At 49.4% G+C, this 23443-nt stretch overlaps 2 protein-coding genes across 4 annotated transcripts in view; both read right to left on the bottom strand.

Annotated features, from left to right (window-relative positions):
• Positions 1–461: 461 nt before the first annotated feature.
• PSMD2 (proteasome 26S subunit ubiquitin receptor, non-ATPase 2) lies at positions 462–10425 on the bottom strand. The gene is made up of 21 exons (XM_050780215.1): positions 10128–10425; positions 9624–9680; positions 9083–9247; positions 7860–7981; positions 7446–7670; positions 6991–7149; positions 6696–6840; positions 6457–6517; positions 6064–6210; positions 5781–5887; positions 5456–5583; positions 5139–5226; positions 3571–3733; positions 3346–3447; positions 3006–3151; positions 2668–2751; positions 1967–2135; positions 1784–1878; positions 1474–1600; positions 938–1056; positions 462–801 (listed from the first exon to the last, which is right to left on the bottom strand). Exons 1-21 carry the CDS (start codon positions 10260–10262, stop codon positions 619–621), a joined length of 2727 nt encoding a protein of 908 aa, XP_050636172.1. The 5' UTR covers positions 10263–10425; the 3' UTR covers positions 462–618.
• Positions 10426–20256: 9831 nt separating this feature from the next.
• ECE2 (endothelin converting enzyme 2) overlaps positions 20257–23443 on the bottom strand; it is a 45178-nt gene continuing 41991 nt past the window's right edge. For 2 of the 3 annotated variants that reach the window (XM_050780211.1, XM_050780212.1), the window contains 6 exons: positions 22980–23083; positions 22666–22776; positions 22473–22540; positions 22105–22295; positions 21896–21991; positions 20360–21261 (listed from right to left, as the gene is read on the bottom strand). In XM_050780211.1, coding sequence (XP_050636168.1) covers positions 21085–21261; positions 21896–21991; positions 22105–22295; positions 22473–22540; positions 22666–22776; positions 22980–23083 — 747 coding nt within the window. In that variant the 3' untranslated portion in view covers positions 20360–21084. Of the gene's footprint in view, positions 21262–21895; positions 21992–22104; positions 22296–22472; positions 22541–22665; positions 22777–22979; positions 23084–23443 lie in introns of all 3 variants that reach the window. The other variant, XM_050780214.1, reaches the window with a different exon arrangement.

Genomic DNA, 23443 nt, shown 5'->3' with positions numbered 1-23443 from the left:
CAGGAGTTTGAGACCATCCTGGCCAATATGGCGAAACCCTATCTCTATTAAAAATACTAAATTAGACAGGTATGGTGGCGGGAGCTACTCGGGAGGTGGAGGCAGGAGAAGAGCATGAACCCGGGAGGCAGGGGTTGCAGTGAGCCGAGATTGCCCCACTGCACGACAGCCTGGGGGACAGAGCGAGACTCTGTCTCAAACAAAACAAAACAAAAAGAATATCCATTACATTTACTGGCTTCTCAAGGGTTCTAAGAAAATGCAAACAGAAGATGATTAGAAAGGAGGGGCTTAGTTTTTTCCACCCAGGGGAGGGGAGGGGCTCAGTTCTTTCCATCCAGGGCAGCCCCACTGCTAACCTAGACTCAGAGTTGCCCCAAACAATGTCCTGTCACTTCCACTCCTTACCCTAGTTTCGACTCCAGCCATGACACCCCAGAAAACAGACACAGAGAGGCCTCGGGGATAAAGGTCTTTATTGAACAACCTTATCTCACTCAGTAACAAAAGAGCAGGAGGCAACAATTCCCCCAGAAGTCTGCAGCCGTGTCCACCCTTGACAGCAGGATGCATGGCCTGCTGATCCATCAGCTGCAGTTTAGAGCCCCTGGTGGTCACTTAGAGATCATAATTGGGGTTCTTCCGAAGAATAACAAAACCTTCCAGAATGGGGGTAACAGGAAGAAACTCCTCAGTGGCCAATTCTGCCCGTTCCCCGTGGGCCAACAACACTGGGGTTGTATGTGTCTGGAACCCTGTGATGGTCTTCGGCTTGCCAGCCTGGCCCACCACATCCACTGCCTGTAGGGTAAGAAAATTGAAAAGATGGAAAAGTAGCAACAACCCACTGCCCACGCTAGTTTCAGCAAAGCAAGTATATGTACATTCTCCAGTTTGGGAATACAGCCTGAGCCCTCCCCTCTACTCAACCTCTCACCTGGCCCACACGGACAGACACTGGCAATGGCCGCAGCTCCTCATCAAACGTAACCAGCATTCGGGGCTGCATGGCAGCCACCAGCCCATACAATACATAGTGTGATTTGCCTAGAATAACTGAGGGAAGCAGACAGGACAAAAAGCTGGGAGACAAAAGGGCAGGCCTGGCCAGAAACACTAGAGCCCACCTCAGCCCTAACCCTTTAACCTCTCAGTCATATGACTGAATCCATACTCCTCCCCTCATATACCCTACTACTAACCCAGAGATACCCCCACCTCACTTTGCTTACAGCCCTTAGACTTGAAAATCACATTTCCCCAGTGACTTAGGAGCAGATGCAGGGCACACCACCCTCAAGCCTCTTCGGGCCAGATCGAAAGTGTGGGTGATGAAAAGCCCAAAGAATCTCAGGAACGTAGAGTGATACAGAGCTAACTTGGGGTCTTGAACCTAAATTATCCAAGTGGTCCTGGAAAGGGTGGAGTCAGAGCACTACATGCTATGATATAAAATTTCTGACAGGAACTCACTGTTTCGAACATCCAGGAAAGAGACAAGCACAGTGAGCAGCCCAGCCACGGCCACTTGACTCATAAGCTGCCGGTCACTGTGGTAGGGGCAGAGGGTAAGGGTACCCTTCCCTAAATGTGTCAGGCCCTGAAAAAAACAGAGGGAAGTAGAGGTGAGGAGTCACCACTGAGGAATCATTGCCTAACCCAGCCAAACAGAAATCTCCCACGTGGTCACATCTTTCCTCCTGGGCCAGCACTCCATGTTCCTCCTTCCATCACCACAGATACTTCCCCGGCATGCTCTGTGGAGAAGAGTTCTATTCTTTACCTGTGCCAAGCGCACCATGAAGAGGTTGTTTGGGTCCTTGGCATGATATTGAGCTAACTGGCGCAGCATTGCAGCCAGACGGGCATTATTGGTACCTGGAAATGTTAAGCATTACAGAAGTGAAAAAAGGGGCCTCAAATCTTCCCCCAATCTGTTTATGATCTTCTTCTGCCCGATACTCACCACTGCCCACCATGCCCATGGCAAAAATGGAGTTATAGGAAACTTCTGGATCAGCATCATGAGAGAATTTGCTTAGGGTATCCAGGATGTTGAGTCGTGGATTTGAAACAGAGATGAGGGCCAGTGCTAAAGGTACAGCCCTCCGGAGTGTAGGCTCCCCATATCTCAGCTGATGATCCAAGAAAATACAACAGTAAAGAGGAATGCAGTAAAAACAAGTTCCATTACAGGAGTGGACTGATGGGTAAAAGGGGGTCTTAACTTCTGTAGAAAAGGCACAGCAGGCCAGGCGCGGTGGCTCACACCTGTAATCCCAGCACTTTGGGAGGCCGAGGCGGTTGGATCACGAGGTCAAGAGATTGAGACCATCCTGGCCAAGATGGTGAAACCCTGTCTTTACTAAAAATACAAAAATTAGCTGGGCATGGTGGTGTGCACCTGCAGTCCCAGCTACTTGGGAGGCTGAGGCAGGAGTATCACTTGAACCCAGGAGGCAGAGGTTGCAGTGAGCCAAGACCATGCCATTGCACTCTAGCCTGAGCAACAACAGCGAAACTCCGTTTCCAAAAAAAAAGAAAAAAAAGAAAAGGCACAGCAAAAAGACCACCTGTCCACCAAGAAAACCCATCAGAAAAGTCTTCGCTGGGGAACCCCAGGTCATCAAAACCAATATATTCCAATTTTCTTCATGCTATACTCACCAAGTGGCCAAAGGTTCGTAGTGCCATCTCTGCACCAATCTCCTCCCCCATAGCAATAAGGGCAATCCCCAGAACAGCTACTCCCTGCAATTGAAGAGACACCAGAACCCACTAAGCTCAAGGAATAAAAAACAGTCACCCTTGCCTCAAGTCCCATCTGAAAATAAAAAGCCATCCTGTGGGGAACACCCTTACCCCTTACATACAGAACCCAGGCTCACGCTATTTCAATATGTGGCAATAGCCAGAGGGGCTCTAAAGCAAAAACCAAACCCAGTTCCCCTGTATGCTTATCTCTTCTCACAGCCTCTCTGAAAGTGCCCAGCTGCCCATATAACCTGATGTGCTCCCATGTCTGCAGGGGCTTCCTTTTTGTCCTTGTCCTTCTTTTCTTTCTTGTCTTTGTCTTCCTCCTTCTCTTTGGAGTCAAAGTGTTCGCTACAAATGTGGAGCAGCTGCTGCACCTTCAGCACATTCCCAGAGCCTGCATCAGGGTGGTGAGGGAGAACGGACAGAAATGAGAAGTTACCAAGGAAATGCTTTGGAAAACAGTATAAGTCTAAAGAATCTAGAGCAGATCACAATGAAGGAGAAAGGAGAAACAACCTGAAAATAAGGACCAAGAAAGAAGTGAGGAGTCACTGGGGAAGCACAAAACAGACTCATAAAGACACAGACCTGCATATGCACACACATCCACCAGTGTGTTGGCAAAACTGCGGAATGGCTCTGACACAACCTCCAGTGCAGCCAGGATTGCCTCGATAGCCTCACCCTTCCCTACAGGACAGATTCAAGGGGTCTGAGGATACTTGCCTCCATCCAGCACAGCCTGACACATAAACCCTCCCTGTTGTATCCAGTTACTGTCAGCTCTTTGCTCAAATAGAAACATCCCCTCACCCAGGTGGTTGAGACCCAGTCCAAGAGGAAGCCAACGAGCATAAGTGTCCTTGAGCTCAGTCTCTGACTTCTCCATGATGGTCTGAAGGATAGTGGAAGTTACATCTCCATTGCAGGACCCCACTGCTATCATTCCACAGGCTAGAGCTGTCACACCTGCCACCTAGAGGTAGGAAAATCAGTATTACACACAGTAAGTTATTAAAACATTTATGTAGATTCAAGATAGCCTATTTCTACAGTCCACTGCAAGATATTCTCACTAATAACATTAGTTTATAATCCCTTTTTGATGGTAGATCAAAATAACAATAGTAGCCATTACTCATTGAATATATACTATATGCCAGCCACTAGGTCAACTGTTTTGCATACTATCGACATTTAACCCTCATGACAACCCCAGGATCACAGGTCCTGAGGTTATCCCCTGCACTGCTTTTTTTTTTTTTTTTTTTTGAGACAGAGTCTCGCTCTATCGCCAGGCTGGAGTGCAGTGGCGCAATCTCGGCTCACCGCAATCTCTGCCTCCTGGGTTCAAGTGATTCTCCTGCCTCAGCCTCCCGAGTAGCTGGGACTACAGGTGCATGCCACCATACCCAGCTAATTTTTGTATTTAATAGAGACGGGGTTTCACCACGTTGGCCAGGATGGTCTTGATCTCTTGACCTTGTGATCCGCCCGCCTCAGCCTCCCAAAGTACTGGGATTACAGGCGTGAGCCATCGCACCTGGCTGTTATCCCCGTTTATGGATGAGAAAAATATGGCCTGAAGAGAATGAATTACTTGTTCAAGATCATACTGCTTATAAGCAGAGGTGGCAAGATTTGAACTCAAGACTTTCTGACTCTAAAACCTATGCCACTAGCCACCATGCTATATTTATCCATTAATGACGCTGCACAAGTATGAACATTTAAGGCTGACCAATGTCTGTAATACTAAGGAGAATCATCAATCCCAGGCTGTGTTAAGTTATACTTCACTCTAGTCCAAGTAGTTTCTCAGACATTCCAAGGGACAGAACGCAATACTAAAATGTTAACTTTTGTTGTTTGTTTTTTTTTTTAAAGACAGGGTCTCACTCTGTCACCCAGGCTGGAGTGCAGTAGCACAATCTCAGCTCACTGCAACCTCCACCTCCAGGTTCAAGCAATTCTCCCACCTCAGCCTCCCTAGTAGCTGGGACTATCGGCGAGTGCCACCACACCCGGCTAATTTTTCTGTGTATTTTTGGTAGAGATGGGGTTTCACAGTCTTGCCCAGGTTGGTCTCAAACTGCTGGGCTCAAGTGATCTGCCCACTTCAGCCTCCCAAAGTGCTGGGATTACAGGCACAAGCCACTGCACCAGGCCTAAAATGTTAACTCTTTAGCCTTAAAACCACCAGAGGCTTAGAATTCTAGATCAAGGGGTTTCACTGAGGTGACACCCCTCAATACACACAAAGAGGCATGTACACGTATGCACACATGCACACACTTACTTCTTTTTCATTATTTATCAGACAAAGTAGGACTCAAAGCACCTTCCCTACCTACTCTAAATGCTCACTAGCCTCTACTTACCTCCATACTGGACTTTGAATCTCCCATCACAGGCAGCAGCAGTGTTAGGACATCTTCACGATTTGAGCCAGCATAGGCCAAGCCTAGCCTGCAAAAGCCATGGGGAGGCGGTCCCCAACACATACCCAAGGATGCAGCAAGAAAAGAACAAAAAGAGAATCGGTCATTCATTCACCATTTCAACAAACATTCACCAAGAGTCAGATACCCAGTAGGCGTAGTGGTAGCCCTTGGCAATATAGGTGAAAAGGGCCCAATTCCTGTTCTCCAGAGTGTACAGGCTGAGCACTACCAGAAAGAAAAGTGAGGAACCTTACCCAAAGATGGAACCAAGTCTCATGGTGTTGCTGTTGTGGAGAACATAGTCTGAGAGCAGTGCCAGAGCAGGGTCACACTCATTCCGGACCCCAGAGTTCACTATGCCACAGGCAAGAAGAGCTCCTGACTACAAAGAGTAAACAGATTCTTCACTCAGGATACTCTACCTTCCTCACCACAAAGGATGCAACATGGGCCTCACTGCAGCACCTGCCCTAACTGGAGTTAAAAACTGGGCAGACCTCATCAGTGCAAGAGAGGCACTGCTAGGCAATAGAATATGGAAGGGGGAAGTCCCCATGAGCAGGCTGTATGTAGACGAACCTTAATGTAGTCCTCAGAGGAGTACAGGTACTTGTCAATCTGGGTGAGGCCACCATCCACATCCCACAGCAGAATCATCCCAAGAGATGCAGCTGCACTCAACATTCCTATACCAGGGAAGAATCTATTAGTTTTAAAATGGTCCTATCCTGAGGATCCTGTTATTATAAAGAGCTCTCCAAAGAACTGCACGGTGGATCCCTTGTCAGATAACTTATGACTCCAAGAGGACAAAAGAAGTGATCAAAGCAAAACAAAAGGCAAAGCAGGAACGGAATTATACCATGGTCCTTGTTCTTGTAAAGCCATTTGTTGCCATCATCTGTTAGCAGCTTGTCTTGGCCAAAAGCTGCATTCACAAAGCCATTCACAAAAGAGGAGGCCAGGTTCATGCGGGCAGAGTCCACCTGAGAGCCACTGCCCCCAAACCCTGCAACAGGAGGGAGAGGAAAGAAGGTTTCAGCTAGGACAGGAAAGAAACACAGCATGGCAGCTGGTTTCTGGTTCTGAACTAGTCCTTTAGTATCCTCTACCTATACCCCCAAGCAGTGACCTGAAAAAAAGTTCATGGGGATTCTGAGCTCAGTAGGATAAGCATGTTGGCCAAGCCATCACTCCCAATACAAGGGGCGTAACTACAATCCCCCAACTCCCATACACAGAGAGGGATACTCACTGTTGTTCTCTAGGTGGGTTTTGTAGATGTCATCAGGCACCTTGGGCTCCATGATGTCCAGCTGAAGAGAAGTCAGAGGGTCACAACTGCTCCCCTAGAACTCCCCCAGCTGTCCCTTCTGCTATCCCACTGAATGGCAATTCTAATCAAGGAGAGTCTAGTCAGAGGTACAGTCGGCGAGGTGAAATGGCAGGTAGAATTATGATAAAAAGGCCTTGATGAAAAAAGGGCAGTCTCACCTCCCGAGCTAAGGCCAAGAAGTTGCTGTTGAGCTGTACATTGGACATGATCTCTGTCAGGTCCTCATACTCCTCAACGTCTTCACTTAGCTCCAGGAACACCCCATGCCGGCCTAGCATGAATGCCATCTGTTTCTGTACTACCCTGTGGAGAGATTCCGTACATCTGCTCACCACTGCCCACTAAGGGCACAGGAAAACCCCTCAAGCCCTAACCAGAAACTACAAGTCCCAGCTCTTTATGCAAATGTCCTATTCGTGAGCTTATCTCTTTGCCAACTTCTTCCCTACATACACATCCTTGCAGGAGGTGAAGATGTCTTCTACCAACTCCATGTCATTGAGCATCAATGCCAATCTCAGAGCTTCAGGGAACCGGCTAAACTTTCGGAACACACCCAGGGCACAACGCAGTAGGGCTGAGTTCTCAGGCTCAGGCACGTAATTCACACAACTACAAAAGTAAAAGTAACAAAGAATTCAGAAAGTGCCAGGCACTCATTTTTCCCATTGAATTCACTTACCCAAAATAAATAATGAATACCTACTACACATCAGGCACTGTGCTAGATGTTAGTACTAAGAAGACACAAAGTCTCTGTCCTCAAGAAACTCAGACATCAACAGATTAACTACAGCGTGATGCTATGCTTGAGCAAATGCTCTGGGAAAATAGAGGAGGCACAATTGAGAGAGAGAGAGGTGCTGAGGAGGGCATGCCTGCCACCCATCCCTATCATGTTCACTCACCTGGTAAGATAAAGGCAGACCTTTGCGTATGCATTCTCATCAATGTCCTTCTCGAGCATGTCCACCTGCTCAATTTCCATAAGCAGGTCACAGGCCTCATGCTCTGCATTGTGGGCCATGTTGTAGGGGACAATTTCCTTCACCAGAGTGAGCAGTGGCTCCCGCTGGACCTTCTCCGCGTCATCCAGCTCCTGCCACTCCTTAGCCACTTCTCCTGCCAGATGCCTACAGATACGCCCAGACGATTAAGGGAGCACAGCTTCAGGGGAAGCACTTCTCTGTGGGTCAAGGAATCCAGTGTCTGGGAAATTCAATACACTGATACTCCAAGACAGATGGTTCTCCACAAGAGAATTCTGAATTATCTCAGAGCCTCAGAGCCCCCCTTCAGATTCCCAAGAAGAAAGATCTTACCTGACATACTCATGACCCCATGATGCCAATTCCTCCTGGGAGCCCACTAGCCGATACTTGAGGCACTCGCGCTCCCCACTCATGGTCATGGCCAAAACAGAGATGATGTCAGCAGCAAAACGCTATAAAGAAAACAGTCCTTTGAAGTCAAACCCAACAGTCCAGCATAAAGGGAACATGCCTTGTGGAATCAAGATCGTTATCTCCAAAATTTAACTATTAACTATATACCAATCTCTGTACTAGAAATTTAACACGTTATCTAAGCTAAACCTCACAAAAACCAAGGTTGGTGTTGCTATCTCCATTTTTTTTTTTTTTTTTTTTTTTTGAGATGCAGTTTCGCTCTCAGGATGGAGTAATGGAGTGCAATGGTGCGCTCGGCTCACTGCAACCTCTGCCTCCAGGGTTCAAGCAATTCTCCTGCCTCAGTCTCCTGAGTAGCTGGGATTACAGGTGCCCACCGCCACACGCAGTTAATTTTTTTTTTTTTTTTGTATTTTTAGTAGAGACAGGGTTTCACCATGTTGGCCAGGCTGGTCTCAAACTCCTGACCTCAGGTGATCCACCCCTCGGCCTCCCAAAGTGCTAGGGTTACAGGTGTGAGCCACCACACCCAGCCACTATCTTCCTTTTAAACTAACACAGCTGAAGGGTGATAAACAAGGGATAATGTGGAGAAAAATGGAGGCTCTCAATTTTACTTTAATGGCAATTATAAACGATTAAAAGGTTTTAAGCAGAAAAGACCCATAACTGAGAAAGATCACAATAGCTGCTACATAAGAGACAGACTGTGTAGGAACAAAGGACAAAAGCAACATCAGTTAAGAGGTGCTGCAATAGCCCATGCGAAAACTGAACATTTCCAGGATGAGGGTTGTACCAGCAAGCACAGAAGTGACTGAATGTGGAACATATTTTAGAGATAAATGAATGTGCATGGGATAGAAGGAAAGAGAAAAACCAAGATTAAACATAAGTTAAAAATAAACCATTATAATGAAACCCCAAAGTCCAACACAAATAACAGAAACGGTGTCTTCTGAGAAGTTGATCTTCCTTTCAGCTCTTTTATGGATATTTTGACTGTGATGAACTCTGCTCAAATAGATCAGGGCTTAGGTCTATCAGGCTGCCTGTGACTCACAATGAGCCCCCCCATGGTCTGGGTAAAAAGGAATTCCTAAACTAGGCCTCCACCAGGTTTGAAACTGTTTTACCTTATTCTCCCCAGGGGCCATGTTCTCATAGATTTCCTTCAGTTTGCCATAGTGTGGACGCAGAAATTTGAGAGGCTTGGGCACTGAAGTCATGGAAGTTGTAGAAGAACGAATTTGCCTTCGCAATTCCTCCAGCGCTGGTCGATACAGGGATGTGTCCTTCTCCTGATCAAGAGAAGACAGGGCTCAGACAAAAAGGAGTCACACCCCTTCAAGTCATAATACAGAGATATTTAACTTAACAACTCCTCCAAGGAAATAGCCGTGTCTTATTCATTCATCTGTGATTCCTCAACTCCCTGCACCCTGCCTGGCACAAAAACAAATGACCCAAGTTAAGAGTTAAGAACTCTGCTTCTCCCACAAGAGAAAGCTGCAAAACTGCACGAATACCCTTTGTAACTCTCCTGCCTCCCAACATCATCATAACACTGACTCTAAAATACAGTCCACCGCACACAGCAGTTGCCTCAAAACAGAATAAAACAAACAAGTGGGAAAGATCCAAACATGTCCGAATCGTGTTAACATCGTGACTCACCCCCAGTCGTTCCACGAGCATCTCCAGTTCATCTTGAAGCTGTTTGTCCTCCTCAGACTGGAGGGTTGGGAGAAGCAGCTCATTAAGAGAAGGAATCCCAAAGACGTCCTCCTCCCACTTACCCGGGGCAGGTGGAGAATAAGCCTGCCTTCTTAGGAGGGGCCAGGTGGGCAAGGAAACAGTGGGAATAGGAAGCTCTGGTGGGAAATCAGCCTGGGTTCTGAACGAGGCTCTACTTGAAAGCCACTCTAGGAAACGGAGGTGACAATGACCCGCCCGAGTCCACCTCACGCGGCGGTGGTGAGGGTTGGTGGAGACGGCGGAGGTGACAGCGCGGAACGGAGAATGAGGAGCAGAGAGGCAGGGTGCCGGGAGTCCCGAGGGTCGCCCCAACCGCCCTCTCCCTGGTGCGGTGGGGTCGTTGGGTGTCGGGCCTGAGGCCTGTGGAGCCGCCGTGACTCAGCCCCGCGGCCTCCTCCGCCGGCTCTCGGGGTCGCGCCTCACCAGCTCCTGTTCTTTGTCCTTGTCCCCAGCATCCCGCCGCTCCTTGCCGCTTGGCTTCTCGTCCGTGCCGCCGGGGGCCGCCGCTGGGGGCTGCTGGGGCTGCACCGGCGCCTTGTCCCGGCCTCCCTCCTCCATCTCCGCCGCCACTGCCGGCCCGCTGCGCGCGCACCCGCTCGCACCGCCCTTTTTCCCAGACCGCCTCGCGCGCGTCGGCCGCGGCGCCCCTCCTCCTCCAGAGACCACCCGCGACCGGAAACGCCGGGGCGAGCCGGGGGCGCTTGGCGACCCATCCACCACACGGCCTGAGAGCCCCGCCCCCTGACCCCGCCCTCGGAGGCAGGCGGAGACTACAATTCCCAGCCTCCCTCGCGCCATAGGCACTCCTGGTCCCCGACCTCTTCGGAGTTTCCTGCATCCAGCGGGACTTCGCTCGCTGCCGTAGATGGGCGGTTTGCGACCCGAGATACCGAGTTTTCCTTGGCCATAGGTTTTTCTCATAACGGTGTAAATAGAACCCACGGTGACACTCCAGTTGGCTGCGTGGCGCGACAGACAAAGTAGATTTCTTGAAGTCCAGGACGCTTGATTGCCGCCTGTATAAAGTCTGTGTAACTGTGTCTAGCCCACTGTGAAATATTAACTTCATTTGGCTTTGTTATTGTTGTTGTTGCTTTTGAGGAGACTCGCTGTCTCGCCCAGGCTGGAGTGCAGTGGCGCCATCTCAGCTCACTGCAACCTCCCCATACCGAGTTCAGGCGATTCTCGTGCCTCAGCCCAATAGCTGGGATTACAGGCGCCCGCCACCAAGCCCAGCTAATTTTTGTATTTTTTAGTAGAGATGGGGGTTTCACTATGTTGGCCAGGCTGGTCTCGAACTCCTGACCTCAAGTTATCTGCCTGCCTCGGCCTCCCAAAGTGCTGGAATTACAGACATAAGCCACTGTGCCCGGCCTGGAACTGTGTCTTATTCATCTTTATGCTCCTAGCCTCCAGCCTAGTGCCTGGCTTGTGGTAGGCCTTGATAAATGTTTGCAGAATACAGGCATGCGTGAATGAATGAATGAATGAATGAATGAATGAATGGCTTTGTATTCATTTTCAGGCCATCTTTGTGTATAATAATGACCCACTGGGGGCTGTCTTTGGAGGCCAGAACTAGGCATTGGAAAATCATCAGGTTTCTACATTTGCGAATCATGACAGACCCACTAAAACTTTTTTTTTTTTTTTTTGAGATGGAGTCTCCCTCTGTCGCCCAGGCTGGAGTGCAGTGGCGCGATCTCGGCTTACTGCAACCTCCGCCTCCCAGGTTCAAGCGATTCTTCTGCCTCAGCCTCTCAAGTAGCTGGGGATTACAGTCACGTACCACCACTCCTGGCTAATTTTTGTATTTTTAGTGGAGACAGGGTTTCACCGTGTTTGTCAGGCTGGTCTCGAACTCCTGACGTGGTGATCCGCCTGCCTTGGCCTCCCAAAGTGTTGGGATTACAGGTGTGAGTCACTGCGCCCGGCTTATTAACCTCATTTGATATTCTTACTCAGTTGAAAGAGAGTACTCTGCTATTCCCGTGGCTACCATTTTAAATACTTTGGGGAGCCAGGTGGAGTCGAAATCGATCAATAAAGCCCTGTGCTCCCCGCCAAGTTCTGGAGTTAAAAGCAGAACAAGACAAGGTCTTCCTCCGCTATCTTCTCGTCTTTCCCTGTGCAGTCTTAGAGGAGCGTGACTGACCCGCTTATGTCAGGACTGCTTTTGAGTGAGTCCATGCACTTCTTACAACCTTTTGAGATTGGTAGGGTTAGGTCCATTTGACAGAGGAGATCATATCAAGTAGTAGAATGAGGATTTATTTTTTATTTTATTTATTTATTTATTTATTTTGAGAAAGTGTTTCTCTCCTGTTGCCCAGCCTGGAGTGCAATGGCGCAATCTCGGCTCACCACAACCTCCGCCTCCCGGGTCCAAGCGATTCTCCTGCCTCAGCCTCTCAAGTAGCTGGGATTACACATGTGCCACCACGTCCAGCTAATTTTTGTATTTTTAGTAGAGACAGGGTTTCTCCCTGTTGGTCAGGCTGGTCTCCAACTCCCGAACACAGATGATCCGCCCGCCTCAGCCTCCCAAAGTGCTGGGATTACAAGCGTGAGCCACCGCGCCTGGCCGAATCAGGATTTAAAGCTCAGTCTTCCAGTCTTCAAAGCCCTCGACTGTTTTAGGCAAACCCCAAAGTTTCTTCTTTTTTCTTTTTTTGAGACGGAGTCTCGCTTTGTTGCCCAGGCTGGAGTGCAGTGGAGGGATCTCGGCTCACTGCAAGCTCCGCCTCCCGGGTTCACGCCATTCTCCTGCCTCAGCCTTTGGAGTAGCTGGGATTACAGGCACCCGCCACCACGCCCGACTAATTTTTTGTATTTTTAGTAGAGACGGGTTTTCACCATGTTAGCCAGGATGGTCTGGATCTCGCGACCTCGTGATCCGCCCGTCTTGGCCTCCCAAAGTGTGCTGGGATTACAGGTCTGAGCCACTGCGCCCGGCTCAGAGTTTCTTCTTCGGCTGTGTGTGTGTGTGTGTGTGTGTGTGTGTGTGTGTGTGTAAGGTGAGGAAAAAAAGGAAGTAACTCTTCTCCCCTTCACCTAGTGGGAACACTCAGGAGTCTTCTAGGAATCTTATTTTATGGGTTCTGACACATTGAAGAGTGAAAGACACCTAGTACAACATAGCACTGAATGAATGTTGGCTAAATGTTCGTGTAGATACAGAAGTAAAGGTCTGAATCCATTTTAAATACCTGTTGCTCTTTTGCACTCAGTGTTTGGATTCTAGGCATGACCTTCCATTGCCATTGCCGATGACTCCCCCATCGCTGGTCTTTAGACAAAAATTCAACAGTCCATAACTGTTCTGCCTATTCTATCTCTGGCTTCACGGTGTCCATACATTTTCACTTTCTTCAGTCATCTGTAGAGGGATTTTTTTCTAAATCGCCTCTTTATCCATGACTTCTTTTTTTTCTTTTCTTTCTTTTTTTCTTTCTTTCTTTTTTTTTTCTGAGACGGAGTCTTGCTCTGTTGCCCAAGCTGGAGTGCAATGACGCGATCTTGGCTCACTGCAACCTCCGCCTCCTGGGTTCAAGTGATTCTCCTGCCTCGGCCTCCCGAGTAGCTGGGATTATAGGCACATGCCAACTTGCCCAGCTAATATTTGTATTTTTGGTGGAGACGGGGTTTCACCATGTTGGCCAGGCTGGTCTTGAACTCCTGACCTCAGGTGATCCGCCCATCTCAGCCTCCCAAAGTGTTGGAATTACAGGTGTGAGCCACCGTGCCCAGCCCCATGACTTCTATCAGATCGCAGATTTTGTGCCACATACCAGTCACACCCCAGCCAGTACCTTAGAGGAGGTAAGGTGATGTGGCTTTAATAAAGCTCAGGTGACTGCAGATGAAGAGTAAATGAATAGGTGTTGTAGTATGTTTCAACATTTTTGTAGGTTTGAAATGTTTTGAAATAAAACATTGGGGGTTTTACACATAGGAGAACACAAGTTTTAGAGGTAGATCTGATATTTACAACCAAATTCTGCCATTCACCAGCCGTGAAGCTTGGGCAAGCTACCTAATCTCTCTCAGCTTGGTTTCTGCTTCTGTAAAATGTGAATCATAAAGTATCTCTCTTGTAAGTTGTTATGAAGAAATGAGGCTGGGAGCGGTGGCTCACGCCTGTAATCCCAGCACTTTGGGAGGCCAAGGCGGGTGGATCATGAGGTCAGGAGTTCGAGGCCAGCCTGGCCAACATAGCGAAACTCTGTCTCTACTAAAACTACAAAAATTAGCCGAATATGGTGGCATGTACTTGTAGTCCCAGCTACTTGGGAGGCTGAGGCAGGAGAATGGTGTGAACCTGGGAGGCGAAGGTTGTGGTGAGCCAAGATAGCACCACTACACTCCAGCCTGGGCAACAGAGTAAGACTCAATCTCAAAAAAAAAAAAAAAAAGAAAGAAAAGAGCTGAGGTATTTAAAGTGCCCAGGTAGATGCCTGGCAACTAGAAAGCAGGCAGTTGTCATTTTATTTTCCAATTACCTCAAATCTACAGGGTGAGTTAAATATTCTTGTCCCCTACTCCCTGCCTCCAAGCCCTCAAGCTTCCAAGTTTCTCTTGCCAAATGCAAATGTCTGGCCATTCTTTTGTTTTTCTTTTTGAGACGGAGTCTCACTCTGTCACTAGGCTGTAGTGCAGTGGCGCCATCTCAGTTCACTGCAACTTTCACCTCCTGGGTTCAAGCAATTCTCCTGCCTTAGCCTCCTGAGTAGTAGGGATTACAGGTGCCCGCCACCATGCTGGCTAATTTTTTTTTTTTTTTTTTGAGACGGAGTCTTGCTCAGTCGCCCAGGCTGGAGTGCAGTGGCACGATCTCAGCTCACTCCAAGCTCCACCTCCCAGGTTTACGCCATTCTCCTGCCTCAGCTTCCCGAGTAGCTGGGACTACAGGCGCCCGCCACCACGCCTGGCTAATCTTTTTTGTATTTTTAGTAGAGACGGGGTTTCACCATGTTAGCCAGGATAGTCTCGATCCACCCGTCTCGGCCTCCCAAAGTGCTGGGATTACAGGCTTGAGCCACCGTGCCCAGTGCTAATTTTTGTATTGTTAGTAGAGACGGGGTTTTGCCACGTTGGGCAGGCTGATCTCAAAATCCTGATCTCAAGTGATCCACCCGCCTTGGCCTCTCAAAGTGCTGGGATTACAGGTGTGTGTCCCTGTGCCCAGCTGTGGGCATTTTTTCAAGGCCCCTTGATAACACTGATGTCCTGCTTCACACTTCATTTCATCCAAAGTATTTTTCTAGGAGCACTCCTTCCTACCATATCACCAAACTCCCAGCCTTGTGGCCAAACTGCTCTCCAATCGGGGCCAGCCCATTACCTGACCCTACTTTCCTCCTTCCTTACATTACATCTGGAAGCCTGCCATGCTGCCCCCCAAACACAGCCTAAGCCGTAGAGCTATAGTATCTTATGGATAGCTCACACATCAGAGAACTGTTCAACCCAAAGCCATCACTTACATAACACCAGGCATGCTCCTGGCAGCACTCAGCATTGCACTGTCTCCACTGGCTTGCTTCTTTCTTTGTGAGATATTCTTCAAACAGCCAGATTGTGCTGTGGCCCTTCTTACTCTTAATTCCTGGGACTGACAGCAAATTGTATTTTTTTATTTTCTTTTTTTCTTTTTTCTTTTTTGAGACAGAGTTTCCCTCTTGTTGCCCAGGCTGGAGTGCAGTGGCACAATCTCGGCTCACTGCAACCTCCGCCTCCCAGGTTCAAGTGATTCTCCTACCTCAGCCTCCCAAGTAGCTGGGATTACAGGCATGTGCCGCCACACCTGGCTAATTTTTTGTATATTTAGTAGAAACGGGGTTTTACCATGTTAGCCAGGCTGGTCTCAAACTCCTGACCTCAAGTGATCCACCAGCCTCGGCCTCCCAAAATGTTGGGCTTACAGGTGTGAGCCACCGCGCCCAGCCTTTTCTCCCTTTCATACCTAGTCCCACAGAAGATTTTACAATTCTCTCTTTTCATACCCACTATTACTACCACCCTTCTACAGACTCATAATCCCTTATTGTGTCCCTTTCACTTATCCCCTTTTGATCATTCTAAACACTTCACCATTTCTGAATAGGCCTTGCCCCTTCAGTTGATTGCCCATTTCACATTGTTGCTCCTTCTGTATGAAACGCCTTTCACTGTTTGTCAGCTAGTAAATTCTCCCATCCTCTGAGCTCCAGCTCCATGTCACCAGTCCAGGGAGCTTTTCCTACCCTACCTTTAGGTTATTCATTTCTTCCTTGTGCTCTCATCATGCTTGGCACATACCTCTCCCTCTCTAGACTCTGAGCCCTTGGAGGACAGGAACTGTGCTCTGTCGCCCAAGCCGGAGTGCAGTGGCATGATCTCAGCTTGCTGCAACCTCTGCCTCCGGGTTCAGGTGATTTTCCTGCTTCAGCCTCCCAAGTAACTGGGACTACAGGCATGCACCAGCACACCCAGCTAATTTTTATATTTTTTAGTAGAGACGAGGTTTCACCATGTCGGCCAGGCTGGTCTCGAACTCCTGACCTCAAGTTATCTGCCTGCCTCGGCCTCCCAAAGTGCTGGAATTACAGGCATGAGCCACTGTGCCTGGCCTGGAACTGTGTCTTATTCATCTTTATGCTCCTTGCCTCCAGCCTAGTGCCTGGCTTGTGGTAGGCCTTGATAAATGTTTGCAGAATACATGCATGCGTGAATGAATGAATGAATGAATGAATGAATGAATGAATGAATGGCTTTGCATTCATCTTCAGGCCATCTTTGTGTATAACAATGACCCATTGGGGGCTGTCTTTGGAGGCCAGAACTAGGCATTGGAAAATCATCAGGTTTCTCCATTTGTGAATCATAACAGATCCACTAAAATCACTTTTTTTTTTTTTTTTGAGATGGAGTCTCCCTCTGTCGCCCAGGCTGGAGTGCAGTGGCGCGATCTCGGCTCACTGGGTTCAAGCGATTCTCCTGCCTCAGCCTCCTGAGTAGCTGGGATTACAGTCACGTACCACCACACCTGGCTAATTTTTGTATTTTCAGTAGAGACGGTTTCACCATGTTGGTCAGGCTGGTCTCGAACTCCTGACGTGGTGATCCGCCTGCCTTGGCCTCCCAAAGTGCTGGGATTACAGGTGTGAGCCACTGCGCCCAGCCTGCTTTTTTAAATTAAAAAACAACAAAAAAACAATTGGATCTCCAATATTGCAGAAAACTGTGCTTAGTTTTATGAGGGACTCTCTTCCACCCGGACATTTCCAAAGTGCTGTCAGGTGTGTGAAATCATACTTCTTGGCATATGTTAGCTTATTGTGGATGGGAATTAGTTAGACTTACCAATGGGACTGCATAAGGGATGGCCCAGCACTTTACCAATAATTGCTTTCCTGTGTCCACTGAGGAGCACCATCCTTTATTTCCCCTTCTGCCTTGACACACCAGAGCGTATTACATATGCATACTCAGCCTGACAGGGCTACTAAGGGTAAAGGTTACATCTCTTACCTGATGTTCACCTTGCCTTGCCTCTGGAACCAAGCACCTGCAGAGTGTTCAACAAACAGGTGTTCCCTGGCTTGATTTCAGCTTAATGTGTGCTTAGGTTTCCTGAAGCTGTCTGGTTGTCACATGTGCCTTGCCCAGGGGATCTGGGTTGCATGGAAATGCATCTGCTGATGATGGTCCCACTCAGAAGTATGGTGAAATTGCCCAGAAGACAGATGTCTGTGTTTGAGTCTAAATTCTGTTGTGTCGGAAGACTAACTGATGGTGATTAAGGGGATCTGAGTTCCAAATCTAACTTTAATGCAATCTGTCTTGTCTGACATTGGAAGTTACGTGATCTTTTCCCTTAGTTTCTCCATTTGTAAAATAGAGACAATGATAGAACCTCCTTGCAAATCGTTGTGTGCATTTCATAAGAAGGTATGTTTAAAGTGTTTAGCACAAGCTTAAGCAAAATAGGGACTCAGTAAATTAAGGTTAGCCATCATCATCATCATTATTTGACACTTTGACCTTTTTGCAACATGAGGTTTTAATACCCCACTGGCCAGCCTGTCAGAATCGTAAACTGGCCTCTGAAATTAGGTGTCAGGGAAAGGCTAAGGCTTTATCTGCCAAGCCTCTCTCCTCTGTCATTATGCTGTCTGACATTATAAATCTCATCTGAATGTCACAAGTCATTTATTACTATCTCTTTGGGTGCTGGAATTTGCTAAGCCCATGGATTCACTTTTTAGAGCATTAAAGCAGAAATGTTCCTCAGAGATCGTCTCATCCAATTCACTTGTTTTACAGACTGCAGAAGATACTGAGACCTGAAGGCCTAATGTCATACAGCTCAAGGGTGGCAGAGCTGGAGCTAGACCAGGCCTGCAGATGTGATGGCCCTCCTCTTTCCAATACACACAGTCATTTACCCTGGAGTCATGCTCTTAGAGACTCAGGCTGTGCTTTCCCCGGGTCATGGAGTTCCTCAGAACACCTTCCTCCTTTCTCAGCAGTCGGCTACTTTCTTCCTTTCATGGGCAGCCAGCACTTTGAGGTCACATGACAGAGATCCACATACAGCTCTTTATGGAGAGATTGTGGGACACATACTAGTGCCATTCACCAAGGGGCCAAGGACCAGCAGCAATCATTACCAGAGCTTCACTCCTCCCCTTCCAGACTGAACAAACTCATCCCTGCTTGCACCTTGGAGAGCACTAAGGTTTTTTTTGTGTTTTTGTTTGTTTGTTTTTGAGACGTAGTCTTGATCTGTAGCCCAGGCTGGAGTGCAGTGGTGCAATCTCAGCTCACTACAACCTCCACCTCCCAGGTCCCAGTTCAAGCAATCTCTCCTGCCTCAGGCCTCCCAAGTAGCTGGGATTACAGGCATGTGCCACCACACCCAGCTAATTTTTGTATTTTTAGTAGAGATGGGGTTTCACCATGTTGGCCAGGCTGGTCTCAAACACCAGACCTTGTGATACGCCTGCCTCGGCCTCCCAAAGCACTGGGATTATAGGCGTGAGCCACCGCGCCCCGCCTAGAGCACTGAGTTTTAAAGAGAATTGAGATTGAGGCCGGGTGCTATGGCTCACACCTGTAATCCCAGCTCTTTGAGAGGCTGAGGCAGGCGGATCACTTGAGGTCAGGAGTTTGAGATCAGCCAGGCCAACATGGTGAAACCCCATCTCTACTAAAAATACAAAAATTAGCTAGGTGTGGTGGCGCATGCCAGTAATCCCAGCTACTTGGGAGGCTGAGGGAGGAGAATCACTTGAACCCAGGAGGCGGAGGTTGCACCACTGCAGTCCAGCCTGGGTGACAGAGCGAGACTCCATCTCAAAAATAAAAAATAAAGATAATTGAGATTGGACTCTTTCCACTGTTTTGCTGTAGTTCTCATTTCATAGGTGAAGAAACTGAGGCTCATGGAGGTTAGGGAATGAGCTGAAGCTCACAAAACTATCAGAGCTTCCATTTCAGCCCAGCTCTCTTTGACTGCAGTGTAGTAGTTAGGGTTAGATTTGTAAAATGGAGACTAGAGTATTTGTAAAGGGCTATTGCTGCAAGGATTAGGTGAGCTCATAAAGGTGGAAGTGCCAACAGAAGAAGAGTCACCTAAGGGAAGAAGAAACTTCTCATTCATCAGGTTTTTTGTTTGTTTGTTTGTTTTTCTAAGAGATGAGGTCTTGCTATGTTGCCCACGCTGGATTTGAACTCTTGAGCTCCAGCAATCCTCCCACCTCAGCCTCCTGAGTAGTTGGGACTACAGGTGCACCACCTCACCTATCCTATTCATTTTTATATCACCAGTGCCTGACACATTGTTGATAAATCAATATATTTTTTGAAAATAAGCCTATGAAAGTATAACTTAATAAATGGATGAATGAATAAAGAAATGAGCCACCTAGCACAGGTGCCTGGAACACAGGAGGTATTCAGTCAATGTTCCTTTTCCCTCCCTCACTCTGGAGGGTAGAGTCCATATGCGCAGTCTCTGTGCCTGGCACTTGGTAGGCCTGATGAGTGCGTGTAGGTGGAATGAGTGACTCTCAGGAGCTCTGAGTCTTTGAGGCTAGAAGGAAATGTTTGTCTTTTCAGCTACAAGCGGAGGCCAGGGCTTTGAGCTCTGGGAGCTCAGGGAGTGATATGCTACCTCGCCCAGGACTTCCCACCACTGCAGGGTAAGGGCTGCCCATCTTCCAAGTTGACCCTGGCCCAGTAGTTACCCAGACTCAGTGTCAGGCCCGGCTGCATGCACCAGTGGAGGGAAGCAGCAAATCCTTCCAGCTGTAGAACAGCTGGGGATGGGGCTATGGCCACCAGTTAGCAGACAATGTATTCTGCCCAGCCAGACTCAACTTCCTTCCATTCCTCCATCCTGCCTCTCTTTCTCTGTCTTCTCTGGGCTTCAAATCTCAGTCCCCTGTATCTGCTGAGTGAGTAAATGAGCATTGAGGAGAGTGGCTGGCATACAGTAGTTGCTCTGTAGACACTGGTGGAATGAGTGAATGGATCCATGAAAACAGGACTGAAGGAAGAGACAGGCTGACGGATGCATGTCTATTTATTGGCACAGGGTCCTATAAGGGCCAAGACCACACCCTCCCACCCTCTTTTCTGTAAAAATAAACTCTGTTCTTCCTTTTCCCTGCTCTATCTGCTTTCCTGCTTGGTCTAGGCAGAATCAATCACCTGCTAAGGCTTGTGCCCTAAGACACAGGAACCAGTACCCGCTACACATATGCACTTCCCCTCTCAGCCCAGGGAAACGGTGGGCAGCAGGAGGCTTTCAGAGGCCCTTGGGCTTCCACTAGGAGCTGTCAGTGAGGGTCAGCAGCAGCATTGGGAGCAGTGACACAAGGAGCACAGGGTGAGGTGCGGGTAGCCCCTGAGGGTGAGCCAGACAGAGCTGAGTCCACCCTTAAGTACGCACTGAGTGAGCCTGGGGAGAAGTCCAGAAGGTACACCATCCAGGCCTGCAGGTCAGAGTGGGGCAGGCACGGCAGGCCCCATGGCCGCCAGGCTGAGTAAGCTTGGGGCCAGAAGAGGCAGACTCCTTCCCGTGGGAACTGGCCTCCCTGCCCAGACTTCTTCCAGGCAGGGTGACAGGGAAAGATGTCACAGTGAATGGTGGGGGCTCTGCTGGAGGCAGGGGCACCCCCAAAGCAGAGGCACAATGTGGTGATTGAGGAGGGACTGTACTTGTGTCACCTGTGGTGGGGAGTGAGGGACTGTACTCGTTTTGCCTGTGGTGGGGAGGGACTAGACCCAGCCCAGCTTGCATCTGCTTCCTCCCAACCCAAGAGCAAACAGCTTTGTTGGGAGAGCTGCCCCAGGTCTGGTGACAGCCGGCCATTTCTTCCCTGATCCAGGTCTACCACACCTCACACAGCTGCCCCGGGTTCATGGGGGAGCCGACAGGGCAGCCGAAGTGCCGCAGGAAGTCACGGGAGTTGGAGAGAGTGCCCAGCACGCGGAAGCGGGCAGGGCTGTGGGGGTCGGTCACTAGCCCCTCGTGAGAGCTCTCTGGTGTGTGGACCGAGCACCATACCTGCAGGCCAGGACAGACATGGGGGCATATGGTGTCTAGTGTGGAGCCGGGCCTTAGAGTCGGCTACAGCCGTCCCAGAGACACAAACCACCACCGCTGCAGCCCCTCCCAAGTTCCTTCCAAAATTGCCCTGGACATCGGGCTGCCCAGCATGGACATGACGAGGGGAAAAAGCGGAGCCCCGGAAGCTGCCTGCTGTGGCTGCCCAGTGGAGGTTCTGCCTGAGTCCTTGCTCTGCCACTTACTCTATTCCTGGGCAGCCCCGTACAGGCCACTCTGCGTCCCGAGCTTTAGTTTCCTGCATGCCTTCCTCACAGGAACAGCGTGAGGATCAATGTTTGCCCCCTTTGCCACCCTTTGCCCCACCCTGTGCCCCTCAAGCACGCAACCCTGCCCTTTGAGCTATGTAAAATCCTACCGAGGTCTTCTCCTGCTCAGGCCTCTTCAGGCTGCCTTTGTGGGCCCCGGCTGGCCGAAAGGCTCTGGGCACAGGCCTTCCCAGCCCACCTTTCACGCCCCAGCCTCAGCCCCATTCCCCAGCCCCTTTGACACATGCCCCAGACTTCTCCTAATGACATACTCAGGAGGGAGCAGGACAAAGGGGCAGACCCCAGGCCTTCCCGGAGGGTGATACCTGGGCAAATCCCACGAAGAAGAGCTGGTGGTTAGTGAGCCCCACGGCTGGCAGCTGCTGCTCCTCCCCATGCTTTCTCAGCCATGCTTTGTAAGCCTGGGGACAGAACAGTGGGCAGCAAGCCCATCCAGGCCTGCCCCCATCCACCCAGCACCTTTCACCCCAGGCCAGCAGGCCTCAGCCGCTGGAGGGCTGGTCAGGCCACTCACATTGTAGGCAGCCTTCAAACCCCCGTTGTCGGCAATGTTCTCCCCCAGCGTCTGGCGGCCGTTGAGCCTCTCCCCATTGACCTGGTATTGATTGTACTGTTCCTCCATGCAGGCCGTGTGGTTCCGGAAGGCTGCCAGTGACTCATTCTGCCACCAAGGCCGCAGGTTCCCTTCTTTGTCATACTCGCGCCCTAAGGAGAACTCACCTTTGCACCCCACCAAAACCAGAGCTCATCTCGGGGGCAGCAGTGCCCCCACCAGCCCTGGTCCATAGACTACAGGTCCCTTGGGGCTACATCAATGTCCCAAGGCCCTGCAGGAGCCACTGGGAATTCTAGGCTCCAGGGGACGACTCCATGGGCCCCTACCTTGGTCATCAAAGGCATGTGTCAACTCGTGGCCCATGACCACACCGATACCACCAAAGTTCAGGGCCCTGGTAGGTGAGGAATGGCAAGTGAGGACATGGTGGGGGTACTTCTGAATCCCACCTCTAGCCCTGCTCCCAGCTCAGCCACAGGCCCAGGCCCCAGCACCCAGCCCCTCCTGCTTCAGACACACTTGGGGTGGTTGCGGGCATAGAAGGGGGCCTGCAGGATGCCAGCGGGGAAGACGATCTCATTCTTAGTTGGAAGGTAGTAGGCATTCACTGTCTGGGGGGTCATGCTCCACCTGGAGGAGGAAGAGGGAGAGGCTGAGGCTCCCGACTCTCCTGACACTGTTCCCCTCCCAGCAGCCCTGCCCCACCTACCTCCTGCAAGGGCTTGGGGCCTCTGGTCTGGGAGCAATCTTGCCACCCTTTTCCCCCATCCCAGGAAACCTTTCCCCACCTCTCCCGCCGCCCCTAGTGTCTATGTCCGCCCGCTCATTCTCACTGGTCTCGGCTGGGAGGCTTGCGGAGCTGGTCAGCCATCACCTTGGCAGAGAAGTTGTACAAATTCAACATGTTTTGGAAGAAAGAATCTTCAGAAACTTCGTACTATGGGAAAGGTGGGAAGTAGAAAGAGAGCAAGAGAATCCATTGGAGAAGATAATAGCCCCAGTTTGGCTACTCAGTATCTCTCCAAACCTCAGTTTCCTCAACTGTAAAATATCTAGTAAACCATAATCGGCAATATTTAAAGGGCATTTATGTTACGGGTGCTATTTTTTTTTTTTTTTACATACTGCACTCATTTATCTCACAACAACCCTATGAGATAGGCACTAGTAGGACCCCCATTTTACAGAAAATGAAACCGAGGCCTAGAGAGGTTTTGTTAAGGTTACCAAGTTAGGGGTAGAAACAGAATATGATTAGGCTTGACTCCAAATCTTGGCTCGTTAACACTATATTTCA

The sequence above is a fragment of the Macaca thibetana genome, chromosome 2, assembly GCF_024542745.1.
Source record: "Macaca thibetana thibetana isolate TM-01 chromosome 2, ASM2454274v1, whole genome shotgun sequence".
NCBI classification, from domain to species: domain Eukaryota; kingdom Metazoa; phylum Chordata; class Mammalia; order Primates; family Cercopithecidae; genus Macaca; species Macaca thibetana.
This window is presented reverse-complemented; position numbering and strand designations above follow the sequence as displayed.

Bases quoted from the DNA above. Each gene is read 5' to 3' on its own strand.
- PSMD2 (XM_050780215.1), bottom strand. From the start codon at position 10,262: ATGGAGGAGGGAGGCCGGGACAAGGCGCCGGTGCAGCCCCAGCAGCCC. The intron at 3,448-3,570 runs GTGAGGGGATGT...TCTGTCCTGTAG, and splicing joins ACTGGGTCTCAACCACCTGG to GGAAGGGTGAGGCTATCGAG. The intron at 3,152-3,345 runs GTCTGTGTCTTT...ACCCTGATGCAG, and splicing joins GGATGTGTGTGCATATGCAG to GCTCTGGGAATGTGCTGAAG.